The sequence below is a fragment of the Oryzias latipes genome, chromosome 18 (genome assembly GCF_053564925.1).
Source record: "Oryzias latipes strain Hd-rR chromosome 18, Olatipes_Hd-rR_3.1".
Classification (NCBI taxonomy): domain Eukaryota; kingdom Metazoa; phylum Chordata; class Actinopteri; order Beloniformes; family Adrianichthyidae; genus Oryzias; species Oryzias latipes.
In genome coordinates this window covers 32,153,818-32,176,959 of record NC_136254.1, presented here as the reverse complement: position 1 = coordinate 32,176,959, position 23,142 = coordinate 32,153,818, and the positions used below count along the sequence as shown (strand labels likewise).

The 23,142-nt window shown below is 41.3% G+C and overlaps 2 protein-coding genes across 3 annotated transcripts; both read left to right on the top strand.

The window, feature by feature from the left end:
- The first annotated feature begins 6,881 nt into the window (after positions 1-6,881).
- On the top strand, positions 6,882-11,069 carry LOC105356343 (alpha-tectorin-like). Of its 2 annotated transcripts, none has more exons than XM_078935826.1 (13): positions 6,882-7,077; positions 7,379-7,445; positions 7,546-7,781; positions 7,894-8,129; positions 8,232-8,294; positions 8,403-8,602; positions 8,681-8,806; positions 8,886-9,070; positions 9,216-9,367; positions 9,656-9,901; positions 9,983-10,148; positions 10,240-10,326; positions 10,447-11,069. In XM_078935826.1, the coding sequence occupies exons 1-12, from the start codon at positions 6,952-6,954 to the stop codon at positions 10,324-10,326; spliced, it is 1,890 nt and encodes a 629-aa protein (XP_078791952.1). In that variant the 5' UTR covers positions 6,882-6,951; the 3' UTR covers positions 10,447-11,069. The 2 variants fall into 2 exon arrangements, with proteins under 2 accessions (XP_078791952.1, XP_023804755.1); XM_023948987.2 differs by having other exon boundaries at positions 8,229-8,294.
- Positions 11,070-18,951: 7,882 nt separating this feature from the next.
- Positions 18,952-22,922, top strand: LOC101156852 (alpha-tectorin-like). The gene is made up of 13 exons (XM_023948988.2): positions 18,952-19,110; positions 19,412-19,478; positions 19,579-19,814; positions 19,927-20,162; positions 20,261-20,323; positions 20,432-20,631; positions 20,708-20,833; positions 20,914-21,098; positions 21,268-21,419; positions 21,661-21,906; positions 22,014-22,179; positions 22,271-22,357; positions 22,471-22,922. The coding sequence occupies exons 1-12, from the start codon at positions 18,985-18,987 to the stop codon at positions 22,355-22,357; spliced, it is 1,890 nt and encodes a 629-aa protein (XP_023804756.2). The 5' UTR covers positions 18,952-18,984; the 3' UTR covers positions 22,471-22,922.
- The last annotated feature ends 220 nt before the right edge of the window (positions 22,923-23,142 follow it).

Sequence of the window (23,142 nt, the reverse complement as noted above, 5' to 3'; positions counted from 1 at the left end):
TCACCAAGGTACATTTCTCGCTTTAAAAAAGATTGAATATTAAGTTGGGCGTCATTTCCCAGCAGACCAAGAGTAACTGCTCGATTCTTCGGGCTGCTGGAAGACGATAAACTTTCAAACAGGAAAGATGCCATCATTAAGAAATTAGATCTATAAAATCATATTTTTTTCTCTTAAGATATTGCCTCATGCCCCTTGGTAGAAAAAATGATTAAAATTTACAAAAATTAAAACAAATGTAAACAATAAAATATGGACTAAAAACATCCTTAAACTATTTAAATGATCAGATCAGTTTCCAGAAATCTGACCCGTAATATGTCGTACAATTATATATTCAAACACATTTTTTTACAAACAAAAAGAAAATGATAGTCAAGTATGACAAAGTAATTTCTGTTGTGGGCTGAACTTCAAACTGTCAACAAGATTTATACATCTTAAAAACTGCAACATTTTCCAAAGAGCTTCTTAAGGCTTAGTAGGAAATGCAATAAGTCAATTATTGAATGCCAGCTTTCAGAAACAAAGATGCCCAAATGCCATCAAGGTATTTGGCTCTCAACCTACACCATCAATCAAAACTGCTAAATAGAAAATGTGTCAAACCTAAATTACAAAGAGCTGCACAACATTGCAAATGTGATTAAAAATGGAACTCTCAGTTATGCTTTTGTAATTTAGTAATTAAAAATTGTTTACCATCTTTTTCCTACATAAGAACAAATATAAAATATAGATAATATATATATTTTTTAATATAAACGTGATCTCAGCTATTTATACTCTCCCCCTCAAGTCAAAATTTCAGCTAAAAAAGGTTTTAGTGAGGCCTTAGATCTTTTTCCCCCACTTTCTTTTGCCTGTTCCAGATTTACAAAAATTTGAATGAAGAAATACTAAGATTGTAATACCAGAACATGTTAAAAACACAATTTACATTGAGTGGGTCTTTAAAAAACACCTGGTTTAAAATTTGCTTAATAATTGACTAATCATTAAAAATACGTGGAAAAAAAAGGCTTACCTGGTTTTATTAGATCGATCCGTGGGACCTTGATATGAACACGGTAGAAGTTCATGAGCAGGACACCGAACCGAGATCTAAAATGACGACTAGAGGACTTGACTTCTAATGGAAGCAAACTCAAGTCAAATTTGGAAAGAGAAATTCAAGGCGAACTCAGTGTTACTGCTCGAGGCCTTGACATCCCGGCCGCGGAACCACCGCTAATGTTTTTCTGAACTTTTATTTGTTGCCACCTCATGGCCAACTTTGATGTTGAGGGAATAACTGGGGTTTATATGTACTGCTGGGGGTTTTAATTAGGCGCCGGCCGCCATGTCTGGGTTCATTCATCAGGCTCCTGCCGCCGCCAGAGCTAAGGCCGTTTTAAACGTTACTTTCGTTAAATTTTCAATTAACCAGAGAGGGTCAAACATACTGGGGTGTCCTCTTTATTATTGTTTTGATGAAAATAAGATAAATGTTATGCCCGTCGAGCTGGAGCGATGGCGGCCGCTGATGGAGTTACTGGAAACATGTCGTGCCCAAAGCTGAGTTTGATTGGTTGTGTCGTGTTAGCTTGTTGTGCCGCCACGTCGACGGGCGCCCAAAAAGCGCTGCAGGACTCAGGTCTTCTTGTCTGTACATTGACTTTACATTGAAACTCGATGCCCCTGTATGTTACAGTTTTCAACTGTGGACAATTATCATAACCTGGCTAAGCTAATGTCTCCTAATCGTACCTAGCTAATTAGGCTTTTGGCGGATATTGCCCTTCCACCTCTGTGACTTGGCTTGCAGGGTATCTTTTTAAAGTCGTAAGTGAAATGCGGAGAGCCATAAGGCGCGAATCACGTCCGTGTGGATGCAGAATAAATAGGCGCCGAAACAAACGCTACACTTACAGAAGGACAGACTTCAAGCTGAAATGTCCAGAAGCGGTTAAAAAAAAAACTTTCAACTATTTTCCACAACTTAGTTTTGAGTTAACGATTGTAAGGCCAGTATAATTTTGATTTTTTACTTATGTGATGACTTCTTCCTACATTTTTCGCGGTCATGCTTGTGCAGCTCACTTCCGGTTTTGCTCTACTGTGGGCAATACAAGACAGACTGGCAACGGTCGTGTGCTTTTAAAGTACTTCCTTCCTCCGGGGCGCCGGTTGGGTGGTGGGCGGCTCATGGGTTCTTGGGGCCCTGGCTTCGTCCTTGGCCCTTGTCTCGGTGTCCGGTGGCCCCCATGGCTGCCGCCTGGTACGGCTAAGCGCTCCTGCCCTGTGGCCTGGGGGCTCGGACACCGGATTCGCCTATGCTTTTGGGTGCCGGGTGGGCCCCTCTCTGCGCCTGGCTGGGTGGGTGGGCGGTCCCCTCCTCCCCCCCTACCGGGCTGCTTGGGTCCCGGTGCTGGGGGCGCTCCTGGCCTGGGGGTTTCTCCTCCCCTCCTGGTCTGGCTGGTTAGGATCTGGTTCCCCTTATGAACACACGGTTCACTTCGGCAGCATGCATGTATCTCCACCCCCACGTGCACGTGCACACTGCCACACTGCTCCCTGTCTCCTTCATCCCTCCTCCTTACCCACAGTGTATTGATGGACAGATATTTTCCGCTCATCTTCGTGTCAGATTTTCACCTTTGATGTAATATTTGTCTTTCCAGCAGATCTGGTATAATTGTTACAGCTTAAAATAATAACTTATTCAAATCAGTATTTGTATCCCCCACTTTCTCACCTCTCTTCCCTTTACTCCCTTCCACCCCCCATCTCACATTCTTCCACTCCCCCCCCCACACACACTAAACATAACTAATAAATAAAAAAACAATTCAACAAAAAGGGGTTTATGCAAATCTACACTCTGGTTTTTGAAGTTCTATAACCTCTTTTTGTGAGAGTAAAACCTGTCCAACACAAAAGGCCTTCAGCTCTAATCTGTTTGCTAAGCTGTTGGACAGAACAAGTTAAAAGAAAAATAAAGTACTTCTTTTTGTCTTTCACAATAAAACCAATATGACACGTATATTGTTTCAAAAAATATGTTTTTGAGAAAACGTATTTTTTGGTTTTCTTTCTTTCTTTTTTGTATTTGACATAGTTTTCTACTGACATACTCTTGTTAAACACAAATTAAACATAATTTACTTAAACAGAAAGTTGAAGAAAAAAAGCTGAGGTCACATCATTTTCACATTAAATATGAGTACTTATTATTTTATTTTCCTGCAGTAGGATTTGTTACTTATATAAAATTAAAACTCCTACAGTTATAATTTGATTCGCCCTCCCCAGACCAGTTTATTAAACATACCACCTTGGTTAAACATACCACCTTAGTTATGCTCAGCAACTGCCAAAACCAAAATATTTCTTTTGTCATTGAACCTCCTCTACTTTAAAATACACTCAAAAGCTGTGATGTGACACAGAAACAAAGGAAGCAGCATGGAACTTTTGGGCAACTCAAGTTTGGACTTGAATATACCAAGGTAGCCAAAAATACCAAAGTAGCCAAACTTACCAGCACAGATACACTGGCCTCAGTCTGGCTAAGTATCTAGAGCAGTGGTCTCAAACTCACAGCCCGTGCCAGGTTTTTCTAAATGAGACTTTTTCACTGTTGTGCACGGAGCATCACCAATCACAGTGATTGGTTGAAGTCCAATATGACTCATGGGGGCGTGACATTGACCGGGCTTGAAAGCAGGGGAACATTTAAGGCAGGAAACCTGACAGCCCCTTCCCTGGACCACATTAAGGAGTTCCTTAATTTCCCTTTTAGAAAGTGTCTATTCGCTTGACATTTTCTAAATTCGTGCAGTCAGGGCTGAACTTTTTTCTGGGCCGCACCTTCAGCCAATCAACAGGTTTCAATAGTAGCTCTGCTTTAACCCATCCGTTCCATTTTTCTTTGGACCTATAACCAACGGGGGCTCAAAAATGGTATGGTTCGGTCAAGCTTAATGGGTAAATTTTGTAATGTAGATGCTCAACATATCGGACTGGACCATAAACCTCAGTGGAAACAAGGTTTAATCTTCCATTGCTGGTCTTGTATCAGGAATGATCTGGTCCAAATAAGGATTGTCATAAGAAATCATCTGGGCCAAGTTTTGGTGCCAGATTAGGGAAACTGTGAACTAACATCACGACTTTACGTACACAAATTGGACTGTACTTGTTTTAATTAACTTTGGAATGTTGAGCTGTTTTACTCGTTCTCATTCAGGTTTGGTGTCTTCATGAATGTTTGGTTTTTTCCAACTCAGATTTATGATGATTACTGTAGGTCATCCATGTAATTAGTATTGACAGTTAGTTTCCTTTTCACATAGGAACAAACAAAATTATTTCTTTGGAAGTGCAACTTACCACTTCGCATTAGTAGTCTAAAATTAAACCTGTCAATTTGTTTGTGTTTAACGACCCTAGGGCTTGAAGTAGAGATGAGTATAGCGTGACAAACACACATATGTGCACAAGCAAGGGAGGACACAAAATACATAAATGTAAATAAACAATGACCAAGGTGTGCAAGACTTAATATTAACACAATTGTTTCAAATAAGCCCACTTCAGAAAATGATCAACTATATATCTTTGGTACAGTTTGTATATTATGTGGGCCTTCACTATTTTCCAAATTGTTGAACTAGTTGTGTGTAGTTGAATGTTGGTCTTCCTGCTCCGAACTCCTGTTTAATTAGTGAGGAAAAAGGTCAGTTTCTTTTTTTCACATTCAAAAACTTAGAATATATTTCTTAAACCTTGCAAACTTCAACACTTGTGTGTTTAACAGGCGCTTCAGCTCAAAATAGAGACATGTACAGCTCTCCTACAACCAACCAACCAACCAATCAAACCTCATTTTCACCTCAGTGGAAACTAGGTTAAATCTTCCATTGCTGGTCTTGTATCAGGAATGACCTGATCCAAATAAGGATTGTCAAAAGAAATCATCTGGAGCAAGTTTTGGTGCCATATTAGGGAAATTGTGAAATAATATCATGACTTTACGTGCACGAATTGGACTATACTTGTTTTAATTAAACTTGGAATGTTGAGCTGTTTTACTCGTTCTCATTCAGGTTTAGTGTCTTCATGAATGTTTTTTATTCGACTAAGTTTTATGATAATAAATGGAGGTCATCCTGCTTTCATTCGCCTTGTAATTAGACCTTGGAATTAAAACTTATCAATTTGTTTGTGTTTAACGACCCAAGGGCTCGAAGCAGAGATGAGTATAGCATGACGAACATGTGTATGCGCAAAAGCAAAGGTCTTATTTTGGAGGATGCAAAAAATAAACGTAAAAAACAGTGACCAAGGTGTTCAAGAGGTAACATTAACCCAGTTGTGTCAAAAAAGCCCACTTCAAAAAAAGATCACCTATATCTCTCTGGAAAAGTTTGTAAATTATGATTCAGAAAAACAGATCTTACAGAGAAGAATTTTGAGAGTGCAGGATTACTAAGGACAAAAAAAGTACAAGGAGGCTTAGCTTGGCAGATGTAGCAATGGCACCAACAAATACGTGTAGTCTAAGAGTCAGCCAAATTTACGTTCCACGAGTGGAACTAGGTCGGGTGTGCTTCAAACAAAAGTGAAGACTTAATTAAATAGTGTTTTCTTTCCTTTTATCAGCATGTAAAAAAACTGCTTCACTAATGAAAGCTGTCAAACTCTGCATGATGGATGGTGATAAAACAAGAATGCCACACAATCACCTTCCAATGCAACAGGTTTAAAGGAAACCTAGTTATATTTGAAGCCTTTAAGCTGATTTCTTGTAAACAACAATGAGTTGAACTGAATTCAAACGTAGCTTCTGTGACCCGATTCAGTACAACCCAAGTCTAAAAGTTTTGACTAAAGAAAATTCACGAGAAAAAAGAAAATGTCTTAAACAATGGAGAGTGTGAAATGCCCTTTTTGCCAGGTCTTTTTTGTCCCATTTTCAAGTGTGAAAGCCTGTCTGAAACATTAACAGCATCTATCAGTTATTAATAATTTGTCAGAAAACACTGATACATTCAGAAACATTGATAAACAAGCACCTTCCTGATAGACACCTGGCATCCCCTCCGGACGTGTCCCGTGCAGCGCTCTACACAAGCTGTTGAGCTGGTTGTGTGTCGTTGAAAGTTGTTCTTCCGGCCCAGAGCTGCTGCTTAATTAGTAAGGAAATATGTCAGTTTCGTTTTTCACATTCAAAAACTTAAAGTATATTCCTTATTGAACCTTGCAATATCTCCTAATAGACGGTATGTGGTCAAAGACCACAATGGTAAGATGACCAGAGAGATTATCCTTTAGTAAAGAGTCTGGATTTACTAATGGTTTTCAAGACTGGAAGGTCGTATCCGAAAGTCCTGCTGGCAGAACACAAAATACTGCTTAGAGATTTCTTTTGCCAAACCCCAAAGTGAAAAAATTAGTAAAAACCTTTTCAATGCAATGCTGATAAAAATATGAAAAAGTTAGCGAGCGCCGAAAATGAATAAAATACCACAAATGTTTTCAGATGTGTAACTTTAGCTTGCAATTGTTGTTAACTCCACCAAAACCTTTGAATTTATTAAAAAATTACTCATATTCAGAAAATATACCCCTGTAAGTTATATCAAAAATATTAATTTTTAAAGGAAAAGTTTTGACGGAATCATTTTCACTTTTTTTGAGAAATGAAAAAAATAATTTATTATAACTTAAATTTCTCTAAACATTTTATTGAGTAAAGAAAGGTAATGTTTCTAACTTTATTTCTATGTTATCCAACTCCAAATTCCGGGAATTATTTTGTACTAAACTAATGAAAATTGTAATTAAAAACAAATACACAATGGTACATTCCAAGCTGCTGATTCATCACATTACAGGTTGGTTCCCCTCAGGTGATACACCTCCAGCCCTCCCCTTGAATTCTTCTGGGTGTGGATAGAGGCCAGAATGAGCATAAAAAGAGGCAGACAGAGAGCCAGAGACACAACGGTGATCTCCACCAACACCCTGAGCAGGATCTTCAGAGAAAAGGAGAAGCATCATCATCTTCACTCTTCCTCCTGTCTGCTGAGGGTAAGACAGACTGCAGACCTGTTGGAGCATCCTTCTGTCAAAATGATTCCTTACATGAATTGTTGAGAGTTTCAAACTGATTCAAAGTCATTTATTCCTTTTTATCAGGTAGCATCACTTTTGCTTAAATCAGTCCATTTCAGTCGTTCTATAATCTGTTTATTTCTGCTTATTGAAATATTAGTTTGGGGGAAAATGAAATATGTTTCTGAACAATTGAACAAAATCTCAATGTGGTTTATAAAATGGGTCGTCTTTTCCAATCTGTAGATTTTAATCTATATTTACTTCTATTTCCCAGCCTGATCTGATCTCCTCCAACATGCTCCGCCCCCTGCTCTTCCTGTTTGCCGTCAGTGAACTGACAGGTAAGAACTAACAAAGTATTGATAAACCATGTTCTGAAAATCAGATGATCTATTTATACAAAGTTTGGTTTAAAACTCTCACCTGTCTCCATCTTTGCAGGCGTCCATGGAAACCTCTGCACAGTCACTGGTCCCTCTGTCATTGACATCAGTGGAAATGTCAACTCAGTGTCAGACCGGTGTGAGTACACTCTGCTGCAGGATCAGTCTACTGGATTCACTCTGAAGGCCAACTTTCTGGAACGGCGTCGCAGAGATGTGAGCTTTGTGGACAGTCTCACTCTGGACTTCAGTGAGGATGATGACATTCAGCTGCTACAAGGACAGATGGTCATGGTAAGCTGACTAAAACCTCATGAGTTGATCTCCTCCACACCTCCTCTGCTCTGAAAATGATTGAGGAGTTTTACTGACTGTTTCCTCCTTCAATCTGTCTGCTGTCCAACAGGTGGGAGGCTCACCTGTGACCCTCAGTGGTTTAGTCCAGACATTTAATGGTGTTGGTCTCTCCAAGGACCAGACTGGAGTCACTGCTGATTTTTCACTCAATGGTTCATCTGTGTCTGTGTTCTTTGATGGAACCACAGCTCATATCTACATGGATGTACCCGTCGGTTACACTTTTACGGGTCTGTGTGCAGACTCTAGCAGTTCCTCATCTTCAAGGCTGTCCAGTGACTCCAGGTAACATCTGATCACAAAGTCAGAGTCTCGCTGATTGCTGCTCTGCTGCTGTTTGATAAAAGATTAGAACAGTCCTGACTATGTGTTGTTTGTCATCAGCAGCTGTCAGGAAGTGTATGAGGATCCTGCTGATGACACCATTGACCCCGATAGTGTGATTGCACAGTAAGCAGATTCCTCCATTCATCTTCAGTGACATCAATGATAAAGAACAAGTATAAATAATCATCTGTTTAATGTTTTCTCTGTTCTTCTCTTTTCTGCATTGAACAGGTGTGGCGTCCTGTCAGCTGCACCATTCTCCTCCTGTAACATTTATGTTGATCCAGAGCCATACATACTTGCCTGCAGAAATACTTTGAACAAGTATCCTGCAGTGGACGGTCTCAGGTGTCAGTTCCTTAAGGCCTACGCCAAAGCCTGCCAGAAGAGACAATCTACCGTGCAGAACTGGTGGACAGCAGCTAAGTGCCGTAAGAACGTTACAGAAATGATCTTTGTTTGTCAAAGCCCCTACATTCTCAGAGTAACACACTTGTTCTTCTCTGCAGACCACCCTGAGCCCATCTGTCAGGACAAATGCAGTGACCATGAGTTCTGTGGAGATATCCACGGAAACACTGACTGCCGCTGTAGAGCCATTTATGCCTCACAGTACACTGAACAGAACAGACTGGGTATGTCAGCTGTCAGACCTGATTATCAGAACTTAAAAGGACTACATTTCATAGTTTGACTCATTGTTCACATGTTCAGGAGGTCCAACTGTCTGCAAGGACAACACTGCCTCACTCACTCTGGTGGGTTGTCTCCTGAAGGAAAACGGCATCGACTACAATCACCTACACCTCAATGACAAGACCTGCACAGGTGTGATGGACCCCGAGAGTCACATGCTGGAGTTCAGCTTTAGCAGTGACAGTTGTGGAACAGAGGTCATGGTGGGTTTCCTCCTCCAATTCTTTATTTTCCTGAAAAACATTTTCTCCTTCTCTATAGTTTACAAATATCTGCTAAGTTTCATTCATTTCATTTTCCGTTGACAAAAAAATGTTTTGATTTACTTCTGAACATCTGATTCCTCAGACCAACAACAGCCAGGTCATCTTCACAAATGCAGTTGTGACCCGGGACAGCTCCTCGGACCTCATCACCCGTCAGGATAAAGTCTATATTGAGTTCTCCTGCAGCCATCCTGCACCTGAACTGCAGAATGTGGCCTTCAATATTTTGGACAAGTACGTATCAAACTTGGCTTCTCCTTTTTTTGGGGTCGCTACGAAACAACTCAGCAAGTGGCACATATGACATGACTTAAATTTCACTGGAAACACTCTTTTTAACACAACCATCTGCATGTATCTGGAATCAAGTCCAGAACATAAAAACACTGGAAAGGAACTTTCAGCAACTGGTAGTCCATGTGGTCTAACCTTAGTTTCTGAAATCAAACAGGATCTGGCGGGTCTAAGAGTAGAATCCTAATTTGAGCTTCTGTGTTTAATAATCTTCTTTGTTCTCTTCAGCTCTGTGGAAGTTGTCCTTGAGTCTGGAGAGTGGCACTACAACTTGACCATGAAGGCTTACTCTGATGCTGCCCAAACCCAACTTTTGGGTCCAAAGAGTGATGTCAGGCTGAACCAGAAGATCTGGATTGTGCTGGAGACCAACGGTCTGGATGCAGAGGTGGTTTCTGTGGTGACCGACTCCTGCTGGGCAACCAGTGGGAACTCACCCAGCAGCTCTCCCAGATATGACCTGATCACAGACGGGTGAGACGATCAGAACCTCCTGCTTCAAGGCAACCATCTAAAAGTTCTGACAATAGATTGTTTTTTCTTGTTTGTCACCAGCTGTGCAAATGCAGAGGATGGAACAGTTCAAGTGATGGGAAATGGAGAAGGAACCTCCAACTCCTTCTCCTTCAACATGTTTGAGTTCTCTGGAAAGGAACCTTCAGAAGTCTACCTTCACTGCCAGCTGCAGCTGTGTCTCAACAAGAACAACATCTGTGAGCCGGTACGTCTCCATGGAAACTTTACTGAATAAACACGTTTAATGAGAACTATGAGGACAGAAAATGTTCTAACGTCTGAACTTTGTCTTCCAGGGTTGCTCTGGTTCAGCTAGAAGACGCAGATCTCTCAGATACAGACGTGGAGCTCCAGCCTTGATCAGCATGGTCTGGACTCCTTAGGTAAGACACTCTAGTTAGGAAAATCCTATGAGGCGTCTTTAACAGCCTGATAGATACAGATCATGACAACAAACATATAAAAAAGGCATCAGTCTCACATTGTTCTGATTTTTCTTCCAGATTTCTTTCATGGGGACCTTGACTAACCATCAGAGTGCTGATCCAATCCTGGTTCTGAACCTGGATGTGTGAAAAAGATCAGTTCTGGCTGCTGTTAATCAAATTTGTTAACTTGAACTGCAGGATTTCTGCTGCTGTCTAATTCTGAAAAGGGAAGGAAACTGTCACTTTATTAACTTTATAATTCATCTGTTCTCTGCTTTATTATTGATATGGAAAGCCGTTTTTTTTTTACTCTAATCAAATTTTATTAAAAAAATTTAAAGTCAATCTTCTGATTCCAAAATTCATTTGTAGTGAATGATAAAACCTGGAAAAGAATGTGTCTTTCATTATATTTTTCTCACCATCATTTTGATTGATTTTGTCACAGACAGTCTGAAGACAATAGAGTTAAGATTGTTAGAAAGCTTAACAGCTGCCTATAGTTTGAAGTCAAACAGTGCACTGCTTCAAATACCTCACATTGTCCTTTTTAATCTTGTTTTTAATTTAATTGTTTCCTTTTTCTGTTTTTTAGAACACTTGATTGAAAATCAAAATGTTTTCCTTTTTTTTTGATTCATCATCTGTTAAGCATTGAAAAGACAAAAAAAATGAATAAAATTTGTGGATGACAAAAACAGTTGAGCTCTGTTTTTCTTTGAAACTATTGATACATTACTTTCTTGGTAAAAGAATGCCAACTCCGTGAATCTAAGTTTAGCTCTATAAGACCAAGAGTGTTAAAGAAACACACAACCTGTTCAAACCAATGAATAAAGCTATGTCTTTGGGCTTTCTCTGAGCGAAAGTGAGCGACCTTGGGCGCCTTTCAGGCAGACTACTCTAGCAGTGTAATCATCTCACCTGTTCAGCGTCCTATTTAAGTCCAGGTGTGCAGTTGTTCATTCTCTTCCTTTACCGCAGCACTGCGTTCATTGCCGGTTCTCCATCTCACCTTCTCGCCGTGTTGTGTCTTCCCGTTCTTCTTTGGATTTGATGGTTCCCCTTCTTCAGATGTGGGGGCCTCCGTCTCCCCCTTTTTATCAGCAAAATACGGAGGCGTTGCGGCTCCTCCGTCATTCGGTGTAGCAGCGCCCCGCGTCTCAGGCATGCGTCTGCGGGGGGATGCGTCCTGGTGTGTTCGGGTTGTCAGTGGCGCTCGTCTGGGGGAGGTCAGGGCCCCCACGGAAGCTGTGATCACCACTATAGTCAGCGTGCATGCTGTCTATTTCCACTGTGTTCATGTGTTGAGGCTTTTTCCTCACTCCTGGATCTCCCTGGTTCTGTGTTTACCTAGTCGCCGGTGACGTTACGCCACAAAGGACCATGGGATTTGTAGTTCCTTTCTTAAGAGTAATCGTATGCTCCTGGTTCGGATTCTGCTGTGTGTCTCTGCGTCGTCCTGGTGTCATTTCGGGGTTATGGGTTCTTTTCTGTGGTTATGAAGGCTGGCGGTCCTCACCTGGACAAGTTTCTAATGCTGGCTGACTTTGTTGTGGCTTTTGGCCTATTTCTCTGTTGCTGTGTTTTATTTAGGAGCCGGATGTGAATTTTGGCCGTCATTCGGTGCTGGCTTTGTTGTGGTGGCTCCCTGTTTTGTTTCTTTCTGTTAAAGCTGTCTAAGTATTAGCCAAGGCTAATACTGCTTTGTCTTTATCTATGCATCGCTTCCTGAGCATGCGACCCCTACTCCCCGGTCAGCACTTCCGTTTCTGGTGGATGATGTAAAACCCTCGACAGAGTCGGCTGGCTTCCAAGTTCCACAGTCTCTGCTCGTCCTGCATCTTCCCTGCAGATGGTTGCCCCTGCACTCCTTGATCTGGAGCTGCAACGACGACCGGAGCCCCACGTACCTATTTCTGCACTGAAAGTGATGGGGTGGTAAACCTTGTCCACGTTTCAATGAGATTTCTTACTTGAATCATCCAATATGATAGCATCAGAATGGAATACAAATGCTTGGATTACAGATGTTTGAAAACTATATTGCCAGGTGGAAGCCTCAAATTTAGGATGTTCTTAAGCTTGAAAATTGGAGTTTCCTTAAGCTCGTATCATAGTATGCTGGATGGTAGCGTCGATATTATAGCATTTAAGCTTGTTCGTAGTACTCAGAAGGAAGCTTCTAAATTTTGGATGTAACTTAAGCTTATAACATATTATGCCAGTGGAAGCTTTGGATTTGGATGTTAAGCTTCGTGTCGTCTTCCGGGTTGGTTTTTGGTGGTTAAATTTATAGTTCCCTAAAGCGTTCTTTCGGACATGGCTCCACGTTCAATTTGCCTGGCTCTTTTTCTCCTCTATCTAGATAGTATGCTCGCTTCGTGGTGCTGTACTTGAACGGGAGCGGCCCAACAGTTAATGGGGAACTAGGTTTAGATGCTTTGAACTAGGGGTGTCCAAACTACGGCCCGCGGGCAAACTGCGGCCCGCGGGACTGTTTCTATTGGCCCGCAGCACATTTTGAAAATATAATTGAATGTGGCCCGCACATGGCGCTTGAGCTCAACTCTGTTGCACTTCTCAGTTTCAACACTAGATGGAGTCGGTCACAGAAAGGTGTGTAGCGGAGTGTGTGTGCTGAGCGAGGCGCGTGCCACGAGAGAGAGGGGGAGGAGCGCGTGAAGGTGGAGATGGGTGTGTGAGCACGGAGCGGAGGTGTGGGGGGTCGATATATTGTGTGTTCGGAGGACGGAGCATTTTAATAAATAGAAGGTGTAATTCCCTTGCAGTCAGTCCAGACACAAGTGGTTTTCTTAAACGGGTGTCTTTAATGTCGTACACACACCGTGAAAACTATAGAAAGCACAAACAAAACAATTAATGCTTATCAAAACAAGTACAAGTTTCAAAAAAAACATTTACACTCACAATAAAAATACCAACATAAAATAACCTCGTTGGCTGTATGCTGCCAAAAAGAGAATTAGAACCCGGTTGGGAATTAGAACCTTCTTTCTTTCTTAATTTTCTTTTCTTGATTGACGCTGATCTTCCTTCTGGAGCTTACGACGTGCTCTCCTTTTCTCTTTTTCCTTCTCTGCTTTTTTCTAACTTAATTTGACCGCAGTGACATCTACAGGTGGCTTATAAAACTACACATTTAAAATAACCTTAAACCCATCAAAAAAGACGCACTAAATTCAAAAAAAAATGTGGCAGCTACAGAAGGTGTTCCCCCCCAGAATAACTATTTGGAGTCATTCTTAATCCACTCTGTGGCTGAGGGTTCCGAACGGGAAAATGAACCGAAAGGAGAATCGCATTGGGCCCTGGAGGAAATCTCCCCATCGCTTCTGACCACGGTCGGAAAGAGAGAAAAGCAAAGAGAAGTCCCGCGCAGGAAAGGTTCAACAGGTGTTTCTCCACTAAACAAAATTAAGCAAAGAAGAATATTTACTACGAGTCACCAGAAATGGCAGCACCGAAGAAACGCAAGATAGCAAGTGAATGTAGAAGATTTCAAACACGGTGGGAAAAATTAATATTTCTTTAAGGAAATCAACGGAAAGTGTATCTGTTTGATTTGCACTGAAGATGTTGCCGTGATGAAAGAGTATAATGTCTGTCGGCACTATGAGACCAAGCATCAGAGCAGCTACGCTTCGTACACAGGTGCCGAACGAGCACAGAAATTCAAGCAAATGGCAGCCAGCCTGCAAGCTAAACAACAGTTTTTTTCCCATCTCGGTGAGTCAACACACGCCGTCCATCCAGGCCTCCTTTACTAGTTTCCTCGTGTAATTTGCAGCGTTACATGAGGGGTTGCCGCCTGCCTGTCTGTCTCTCCTAATGATGGCCTTCACGTCTCCCCACAGGCTTCATAAGAGCAAAGGCCACAGGCTTAGGAAGTAAAGGAAGCTCCTATGAGCCGTCTCCGTCTGACACCTACAGGGATGCTGTTCGCAAGGCCATGTTTGCACGCTTCACAGAGATAGTGAACCTAAAAGGTGAAGAAAATGCATTCTGAATTAAGAAAAAGTATTCCCTTATGTAAAAAAGAACTTGTTTTGTTTTTTAGATTTTTTTTTTGTTCATAGCTGCATATTTTGTCACAGAGTGTAATTGTAAAATGAAGCTTTTTAAATTGTGTGCGTTTATTGTAAAATTGTCCTCGGTCACCCATAAGCCCCGTTTTTCTTGGTCTACTTTTCTGAGAAAACAGTCGACTCTTTATAAACTACAAAATCGTGCACTCTGCCAGTCAACCACACTAACGGCTAAGTATGTAAAGATCTGCTGGCTTCAGCTGCTCAATCAACCCGTTCTGAACTGCCTGGTTGGAAGGAGGTTTCATTGTCTGAGTGAATGTTTCATTTTGATGTGCGCTTGTTTTATGTGGCACAGATCAGCATCGCTGCTCCCACTGAGAGCAATGTTCTTCACATTATAGGTGAGTTAGAAATACACAGTAATCATGTGTCAATATGTCACCTCTTGTGTGCGGCCCGGACCTTTGCTCATTTTTCTGTATTTGGCCCTCACCAAAAAAACTTTGGACACCCCTGCTTTAAACCAATGAGTAATTTAATTAATTTTCATTTTCGTTCAATGTGAGAAATTGTTTGACAAATGAAAGATGTCAAACTCTGCATGATGGATGGTAATAAAACAAGAATGCCACACAATTACATTCCAAAGTAATAAGTCCAAAGGAAACCTAATTATCTTTATTAAATTCTGCCAAGCTGATTTCTTGTGAACAAATACAAGTTTAGCTGCATTCAAGCTGGCTGTGAGCCATTTCATCTAAGCTTAGTACTGAAAGCTTTGACTTAACCAAAACTTTTCAGCACTCTGCAAGTGCCTTCATCTGCCTGGGGGAGATGGAGGAAGTGTAAAACGAGGTGAACAACTGTTTGCAAGCAGGTGGAAGAAGTCAATATAATCAAAGTGATAAAGTCATCAAGAATTAAAGAAAAGCTGTAGAAGACTGTGGTGAAAGGAGCCATGTTGTTGGTTTAGAGTCTCTGATACACAGATAAGAGGCAGAGGTAGAAGTGGCAGATATATAGATGTTGTAGTTTTCTTTGGAAGGATGGAGAGGATGAGGAATGAGTTCATCAGAGGAACAGCTCATGGTAGGTGTTTTGGAGATACATGCAGGGATGCAGATGGTTTGGACACGCTGAGGGGAGTAAAAATGATTATGTTGGTAAAATGGTGCTGAGGTTGGAGCAAAAGGTCACGTAAAGATGAAGAGGGTCAGGTGTGTCGTACTAATATTTTTTTTTTTTGCCTCTAAATCCTGTTTATTATGTGAGGAATCCATTAATTCAATTAAGAGTGCTCTCCTTGTGTTGCAACCTGATTTTTAAAATAAAACAGGGGAAAATCAGAGTGTAGTTGGTTTGGATATCCCAAAGGTGTCGTAGAGGCCCTTAACCCTTGTGCCATCCTAAGCACTTTAACATTGGAAGTTGGGTCATCTAGACCCACTAGACAGACAGCTCTGAACCTTTTTTTCTTCAATGATTTGTGATCTTCACTGGTGTCCATGGATTACATGAAATCCTTCCACCTTTATCCACCTTTGTCATGGTAGGGAGAACACGTCAATGTAAGGGTGGGGTCATCTAAGCACAAGGGTTACGTATCACATGCACACCCCGCGGGTCACTATGGGGCTAGTGCTCACACCTTACTAATGACTGAAGTGTGGCATAAGGGCACCGTACAACAGCATCGCCCATGGGCCATAATTGCATGGAACCTCCATTAGCCTTATGAATGCTTTACTATCCACACACCACACACATGGCAATAGTATGCACCATTCTCATGACCTCCCCTAAGGTGGTGGTATAAGCCTAAAAAGAACCTGGAAGACACACCTGCACTCCCCTTACAAAGGCACTGCTCCTCTCTGTAACAACCCCAAACCCAGAAAAAGCCATATGGGTACATGTGACTAAGGCTGACCTTGGAAGATGTAGCAATGGCATCAACAAGTACATCTAGTCCTACCAGTCAGCCCAACCCACGTTACACGAGGGGAACTAGGTTGAGATGCTTTAAACTAATGAGCAGTTTAGTTAATTTGCATTTTCTTTCCTTTTACAATGATGTCAGAAATTTCTTCACAAATGAAAGATGACAAACTCTGCATGATGGATGGTAATAAAACAAGAATGTCACACAATTACCTTCCAATGTAATAAGTCCAAAATAAACCTAATTATCTTTATTAAATTCAGCCAAGCTGATTTCTTGTGAACAAATACAAGTTTAGCTGCATTCAAGCTGGCTGTGAGCCATTTCAGCTGAGTTTGGGACTAAAAGCTTTGACTTAACCGAAACCTAAAGTGAAAAAGAAAACTTCTCAAACAATAGATCCGGGTGATGTCTTGAAGATAAATCATGGCATCTAGACTTAAAATCTTCTTCATTGAACATTTTCATCACTCTCTATGTGGCTCCATTTGCCTGAGGGAGATGGAGAAAGTGTAAAAAGAACAACTGTTTGCAAGCAGGTGGAAGAAGGTTTCAACTGGATCGAAGTGATTAAGTTATCAAGAATGAAAGAAAAGCTGTAGAAGACTGTGGTGAAAGGAGACATGTTGTTGTTGTAGAGACACTGATACACAGACAAGAGGCAGAATGGAGGTGACAGAGATATAGATGTTGTAGTTTTCTTTAGAAGGATGGAGAGGATGAGGAATGAGTTCATCAGAGGAACAGCTCATGGTAGGTGTTTTGGAGATACATGCAGGGATGCAGATGGTTTGGACACGCTGAGGGGAGTAAAAATAATTATGTTGGTAAAATGGTGCTGAGGTTGGAGCAAAAGGTCACGTAAAGATGAAGAGGGTCAGGTGTGTCGTACTGATATTTTTTTTTAGCCTCCAAATCCTGTGTACTAAGGAACCCATTTACTCAATAAATAGTGCTCTCCTTGTGTTGCAACTTGATTGTTAAGATTTAGAATAAAGGGGAAAATCAGAGTGTAGTTTGTTTGGATATCCCTCGGGTGTCCTAGACGTCCTTAACTCTCACATGCACACCCCGTGGGTCACTATGGGGCTAGTGCTCACACCTTACTAATGACTGAAGTGTGGCATAAGGGCACCGTACAACAGCATCGCCCATGGGCCATAATTGCATGGAACCTCCATTAGCCTTATGAATGCTTTACTATCCACACACCACACACATGGCAATAGTATGCACCATTCTCATGACCTCCCCTAAGGTGGTCATATAAGCCTAAAAAGAACCTGGAAGACACACCTGCACTCCCCTTACTATGCCGCTGCTCCTCTCTGTAACAACCCAAAACCCAGCAAAAGCCATATGGGTACATGTGACTAAGGCTGACCTTGGAAGATGTAGCAATGGCATCAACAAGTACATGTAGTCCTACCAGTCAGCCCAAATGAAAGATGACAAACTCTGCATGATGGATGGTAATAAAACAAGAAAGCCACACAATTACATTCCAATGTAATAAGTCCAAAGGAAACCTAATTCTCTTCATTAGATTCTGCATGATCTGCTGATTTCTTGTGAACTTATTCAAGTTTAGCTGCATTCAAGCTGGCTGTGAGTCATTTCATCTGTACTTTGAACTACAAACAAATCCAACAGGTCAAGTAAAGATGAAGTAGGTCAGGTGTGTTGTACTAAACATTGAATAATTGTTTAAGATTGAACATATGCGGCGATATACTAGTTTAAATATTGAAACTTTTCTTGACTCTAGTGAAATATTTAACTAAACCTCAGCAGACGGATGGGGATTTTTGTGCCCTCCAATCCACAATTTGTTTTAAAATGTTTTGTTTTAGTTTAGACCTGTAAACACAAAGTGTCATTCAAAGTTTTGACAACATGATCCAGATATGGTTCAAAATAAAGAAATAAGGCTTGGTAATAATTTTAGCTGTGTTTCATTATTAACTTGATTAAGAAGTATGATCTAAATCCCGTCACGTTGTACTGCAAGGATAATGAGGAATGTTGGTCTTCCTGCTTAGAGTTTCAGATTCATTAGTGATGATAAAGTGCAATTTCTTTCTTCAAACTCAAACAATTAAAAGATATTCCCTAAACGTGCCAATTTTTGTACTTTGGTGTTAAAAGGTGCTGAAAATACAAAGACCTGTGCAGTTCTCCTGTTAGCGAGTGCCTTAAACTTACAAAGGACCACAAAAGTTTTCAGATTGATAAATTCTGCTTAAACTTGATATTACAAACATTTTTATACATTTTAAATACTTACTCTTCCAATTTTTCACATATCTTAAAAAAAAATTATCCATGCAAGTTATAAATGTTTGAAGTTTAAAACGTTATGACTGAAGTATTTTCTGACAAATGTTTACATAAAATAAAACTTCTTACATTGAAGTTTTTTTGTTTCAAGTTATTATATTGACTTTATTTGCTCTATGAAAAATAACATTGATGTTTCTAAGTCATGTAATTATTAATTAAAGAGGACATACTGTTGCATTCCAAGCTGCAGATTCATCACATTACAGGTTGGTTCCCCTCAGGTGATACACCTCCAGCCCTCCCCTTGAATTCTTCTGGGTGTGGATAGAGGCCAGAATGAGCATAAAAAGAGGCAGACAGAGAGCCAGAGACACAACGGTGATCTCCACCAACACCCTGAGCAGGATCTTCAGAGAAAAGGAGAAGCATCATCATCTTCACTCTTCCTCCTGTCTGCTGAGGGTAAGACAGACTGCAGACCTGTTGGAGCATCCTTCTGTCAAAATGATTCCTTACATTAATTGTTGAGAGTTTCAAACTGATTCAAAGTCATTTATACCTTTTTATCAGGTAGCATCACTTTAGCTTAAATCAGTCCATTCCAGTCGTTCTATTATCTGTTTATTTCTGCTTATTGAAATATTAGTTTGGGGGAAAATGAAATATGTTTCTGAACAATTGAACAAAATCTCAATGTGGTTTCTAAAATGGGTCGTCTATTCCAATCTGTAGATTTTAATCTATATTTACTTCTATTTCCCAGCCTGATCTGATCTCCTCCAACATGCTCCGCCCCCTGCTCTTCCTGTTTGCCGTCAGTGAACTGACAGGTAAGAACTAACAAAGTATTGATAAACCATGTTCTGAAAATCAGATGATCTATTTATACAAAGTTTGGTTTAAAACTCTCACCTGTCTCCATCTTTGCAGGCGTCCATGGAAACCTCTGCACAGTCACTGGTCCCTCTGTCATTGACATCAGTGGAAATGTCAACTCAGTGTCAGACCGGTGTGAGTACACTCTGCTGCAGGATCAGTCTGCTGGATTCACTCTGAAGGCCAACTTTCTGGAACGGCGTCGCAGAGATGTGAGCTTTGTGGACAGTCTCACTCTGGACTTCAGTGAGGGTGCTGACATTCAGCTGCTACAAGGACAGATGGTCATGGTAAGCTGACTAAAACCTCATGAGTTGATCTCCTCCACACCTCCTCTGCTCTGAAAATGATTGAGGAGTTTTACTGACTGTTTCCTCCTTCAATCTGTCTGCTGTCCAACAGGTGGGAGGCTCACCTGTGACCCTCAGTGGTTCAGTCCAGACGTTTAATGGTGTTGGTCTCTCCAAGGACCAGACTGGAGTCACTGCCAATATTTCACTCAATGGTTCATCTGTGTCTGTGTTCTTTGATGGAACCACAGCTCAGATCTACATGGATGTACCTGTCGGTTACACTTTTACGGGTCTGTGTGCAGACTCTAGCAGTTCCTCATCTTCAAGGCTGTCCAGTGACTCCAGGTAACATCTGATCACAAAGTCAGAGTCTCACTGATTGCTGCTCTGCTGCTGTTTGATGAAAGTTAGAACAGTCCTGACTGTGTGTTGTTTGTCATCAGCAAATGTCAGCTGTATAATGACGCTGCTGACGACACCATTAACCCCACTACTGTGGCTCAACAGTAAGCAGATTCATCCATTCATCTTCAGTGATTTCAGTGATAAAGAACAAGTATAAATGATCATCTGTTTAATGTCTTCTTTGTTCTTCTCTTTCCTGCATTGAACAGGTGTGGCGTCCTGTCAGCTGCACCATTCTCCTCCTGTAACATTCATGTTGATCCAGAGCCATACATGGCTGCCTGCAGAAGCACTTTGAACAAGTATCCTGCAGTGGACGGTCTCAGGTGTCAGTTCCTTAAGGCCTACGCCAAAGCCTGCCAGAAGAGTCAAGCTACCGTGCAGAACTGGTGGACAGCAGCTAAGTGCCGTAAGAACGTTACAGAAATGATCTTTGTTTGTCAAAGCCCCTACATTCTCAGAGTAACACTTGTTCTTCTCTGCAGACCACCCTGAGCCCATCTGTCAGGACAAATGCAGTGACCATGAGTTCTGTGGAGATATCCACGGAAACACTGACTGCCGCTGTAGAGCCATTTATGCCTCACAGTACACTGAACAGAACAGACTGGGTATGTCAGCTGTCAGACCTGATTATCAGAACTTAAAAAGGACTACATTTCATAGTTTGACTCATTGTTCACATGTTCAGGAGGTCCAACTGTCTGCAAGGACAACACTGCCTCCCTCACTCTGGTGGGTTGTCTCCTGAAGGAAAACGGCATCGACTACAATCACCTACACCTCAATGACAAGACCTGCACAGGTGTGATGGACCCCGAGAGTCACATGCTGGAGTTCAGCTTTAGCAGTGACAGTTGTGGAACAGAGGTCATGGTGGGTTTCCTCCTCCAACTCTTCATTCTCCTCAAAAACATCTCCACCTTCTCTCTGCTAAGTTTCTCCTGCTGCTCTATAATTTAGGAACTTCTGTTGAATTTTATTCATTTCCTTTTCAGTTGACAAGAAATTGTTTTGATTTACTTCTGAACATCTGATTCCTCAGACCAACAACAGCCAGGTCATCTTCACAAATGCAGTTGTGACCCGGAACAGCTCCTCGGATCTCATCACTCGTCAGGATAAAGTCTATATTGAGTTCTCCTGCAGCCATCCTGCACCTGAACTGCAGAATGTGGCCTTCAATATTTTGGACAAGTACGTATCAAACTTGGGTTCACCCTCCAGGGGTAGCCATTGACTTGGACTTAAGCCCAGAACATAAAAACACAGGAATGTTCTCGCATGTGGTTGCTGTAACCTAAAGCAACTGGTAGTCCATGAGGTCTTACCTTGGTTTCTGAGATCAAAGATGATCAGGCAGGTCCAGGATTAGAATGCTAATTTGAAACTTGATATCAACTGGTTGGCTAATGAACGAACCTTCTGCTTTTTTCAGCTCTGTGAAAGTTTTCCTCCAATCTGGAGAGTGGCACTACAGCTTGACCATGAAGGCTTACTCTGATGCTGCCCAAACCCAACTTTTGGGTCCAAAAAGTGATGTCAGGCTGAACCAGAAGATCTGGATTGTGCTGGAGACCGAGGGTCTGGATGCAGAGGTGGTTTCTGTGGTGACCGACTCCTGCTGGGCAACCAGTGACGAGTCACCCACCAGCGTTCCAAGATATGACCTGATCACAGACGGGTGAGTTGATCAGAACTTGCAAACTGCTGCTTTATGGCATTTATTGTTTTGTTTTTTCCATCCTTCTCAAAAGTTTTGACAGTTTGTTTTTTCTTGTTTGTCACCAGCTGTGCAAACACAGCAGATGGAACAGTTCAAGTGATGGGAAATGGACAAGGAACCTCCAACTCCTTCTCCTTCAACATGTTTGAGTTCTCTGGAAAGGAACCTTCAGAAGTCTACCTTCACTGCCAGCTGCAGCTGTGTCTCAACAAGAACAACATCTGTGAGCCGGTACGTCTCCATGGAAACTTTACTGAATAAACACGTTTAATGAGAACTATGAGGACAGAAAATGTTCTAACGTCTGAACTTTGTCTTCCAGGGTTGCTCTGGTTCAGCTAGAAGACGCAGATCTCTCAGATACAGACGTGGAGCTCCAGCCTTGATCAGCATGGTCTGGACTCCTTAGGTGAGACACTCTAGTTAGGAAAATCCTATGAGGCGTCTTTAACAGCCTGATAGAAACAGATCATGACAACAAACATAAAAAACAGCATCAGTCTCACATGATTTTTCTTTCAGATTTCTTTCATGGGGACCTTGACTAACCATCAGAGTGCTGATCCAATCCTGGTTCTGAACCTGGATGTGTGAAAAAGATCAGTTCTGGCTGCTGTTAATCAAATTTGTTAACTTGAACTTGAAGGAATTCTGCTGCTGTCTAATTCTGAAAAGGGAAGGAAACTGTCGTTTATCAACTTTATCATTTATCTGTTCTCTGCTTTATTACTGACATGGGGAAGGAACTGAGTGAGCTAAGAGCTGTTATTTCCCTTTTTTTTACTGTTAGAATGACCATTTAAGATGAAGGACCTCTGATTTTCAGCTTGTTTTGGATCCTGCATGACTAAATTTACTGAAAAACTTGCAAATCTATAACTTCTTTTTTCTGTTCTTGGAAAATTATGACTATTTGTTAAGCATCCGAAAGACAAAAAATCTGAAAGAATAAAATATTGTTGGTGAGAAACAAAGTTGTGTTGTTTTTTCTTTGAAACAATTAATGCATTATTTCCTGGGAATGAAATGTCGACTTTATGATACTTTATATTAAGCAAAGTAATTAATGCATGGACCAGGGTCCGCTTGGGTGGATTCAGACCAAAAACGTGTTCCATATTAATGGGGGAAACATACTCTGGTTCACTTTACCCCTTGTGCTATCCAATGGGGTCAAGATAACCATTGACGTGT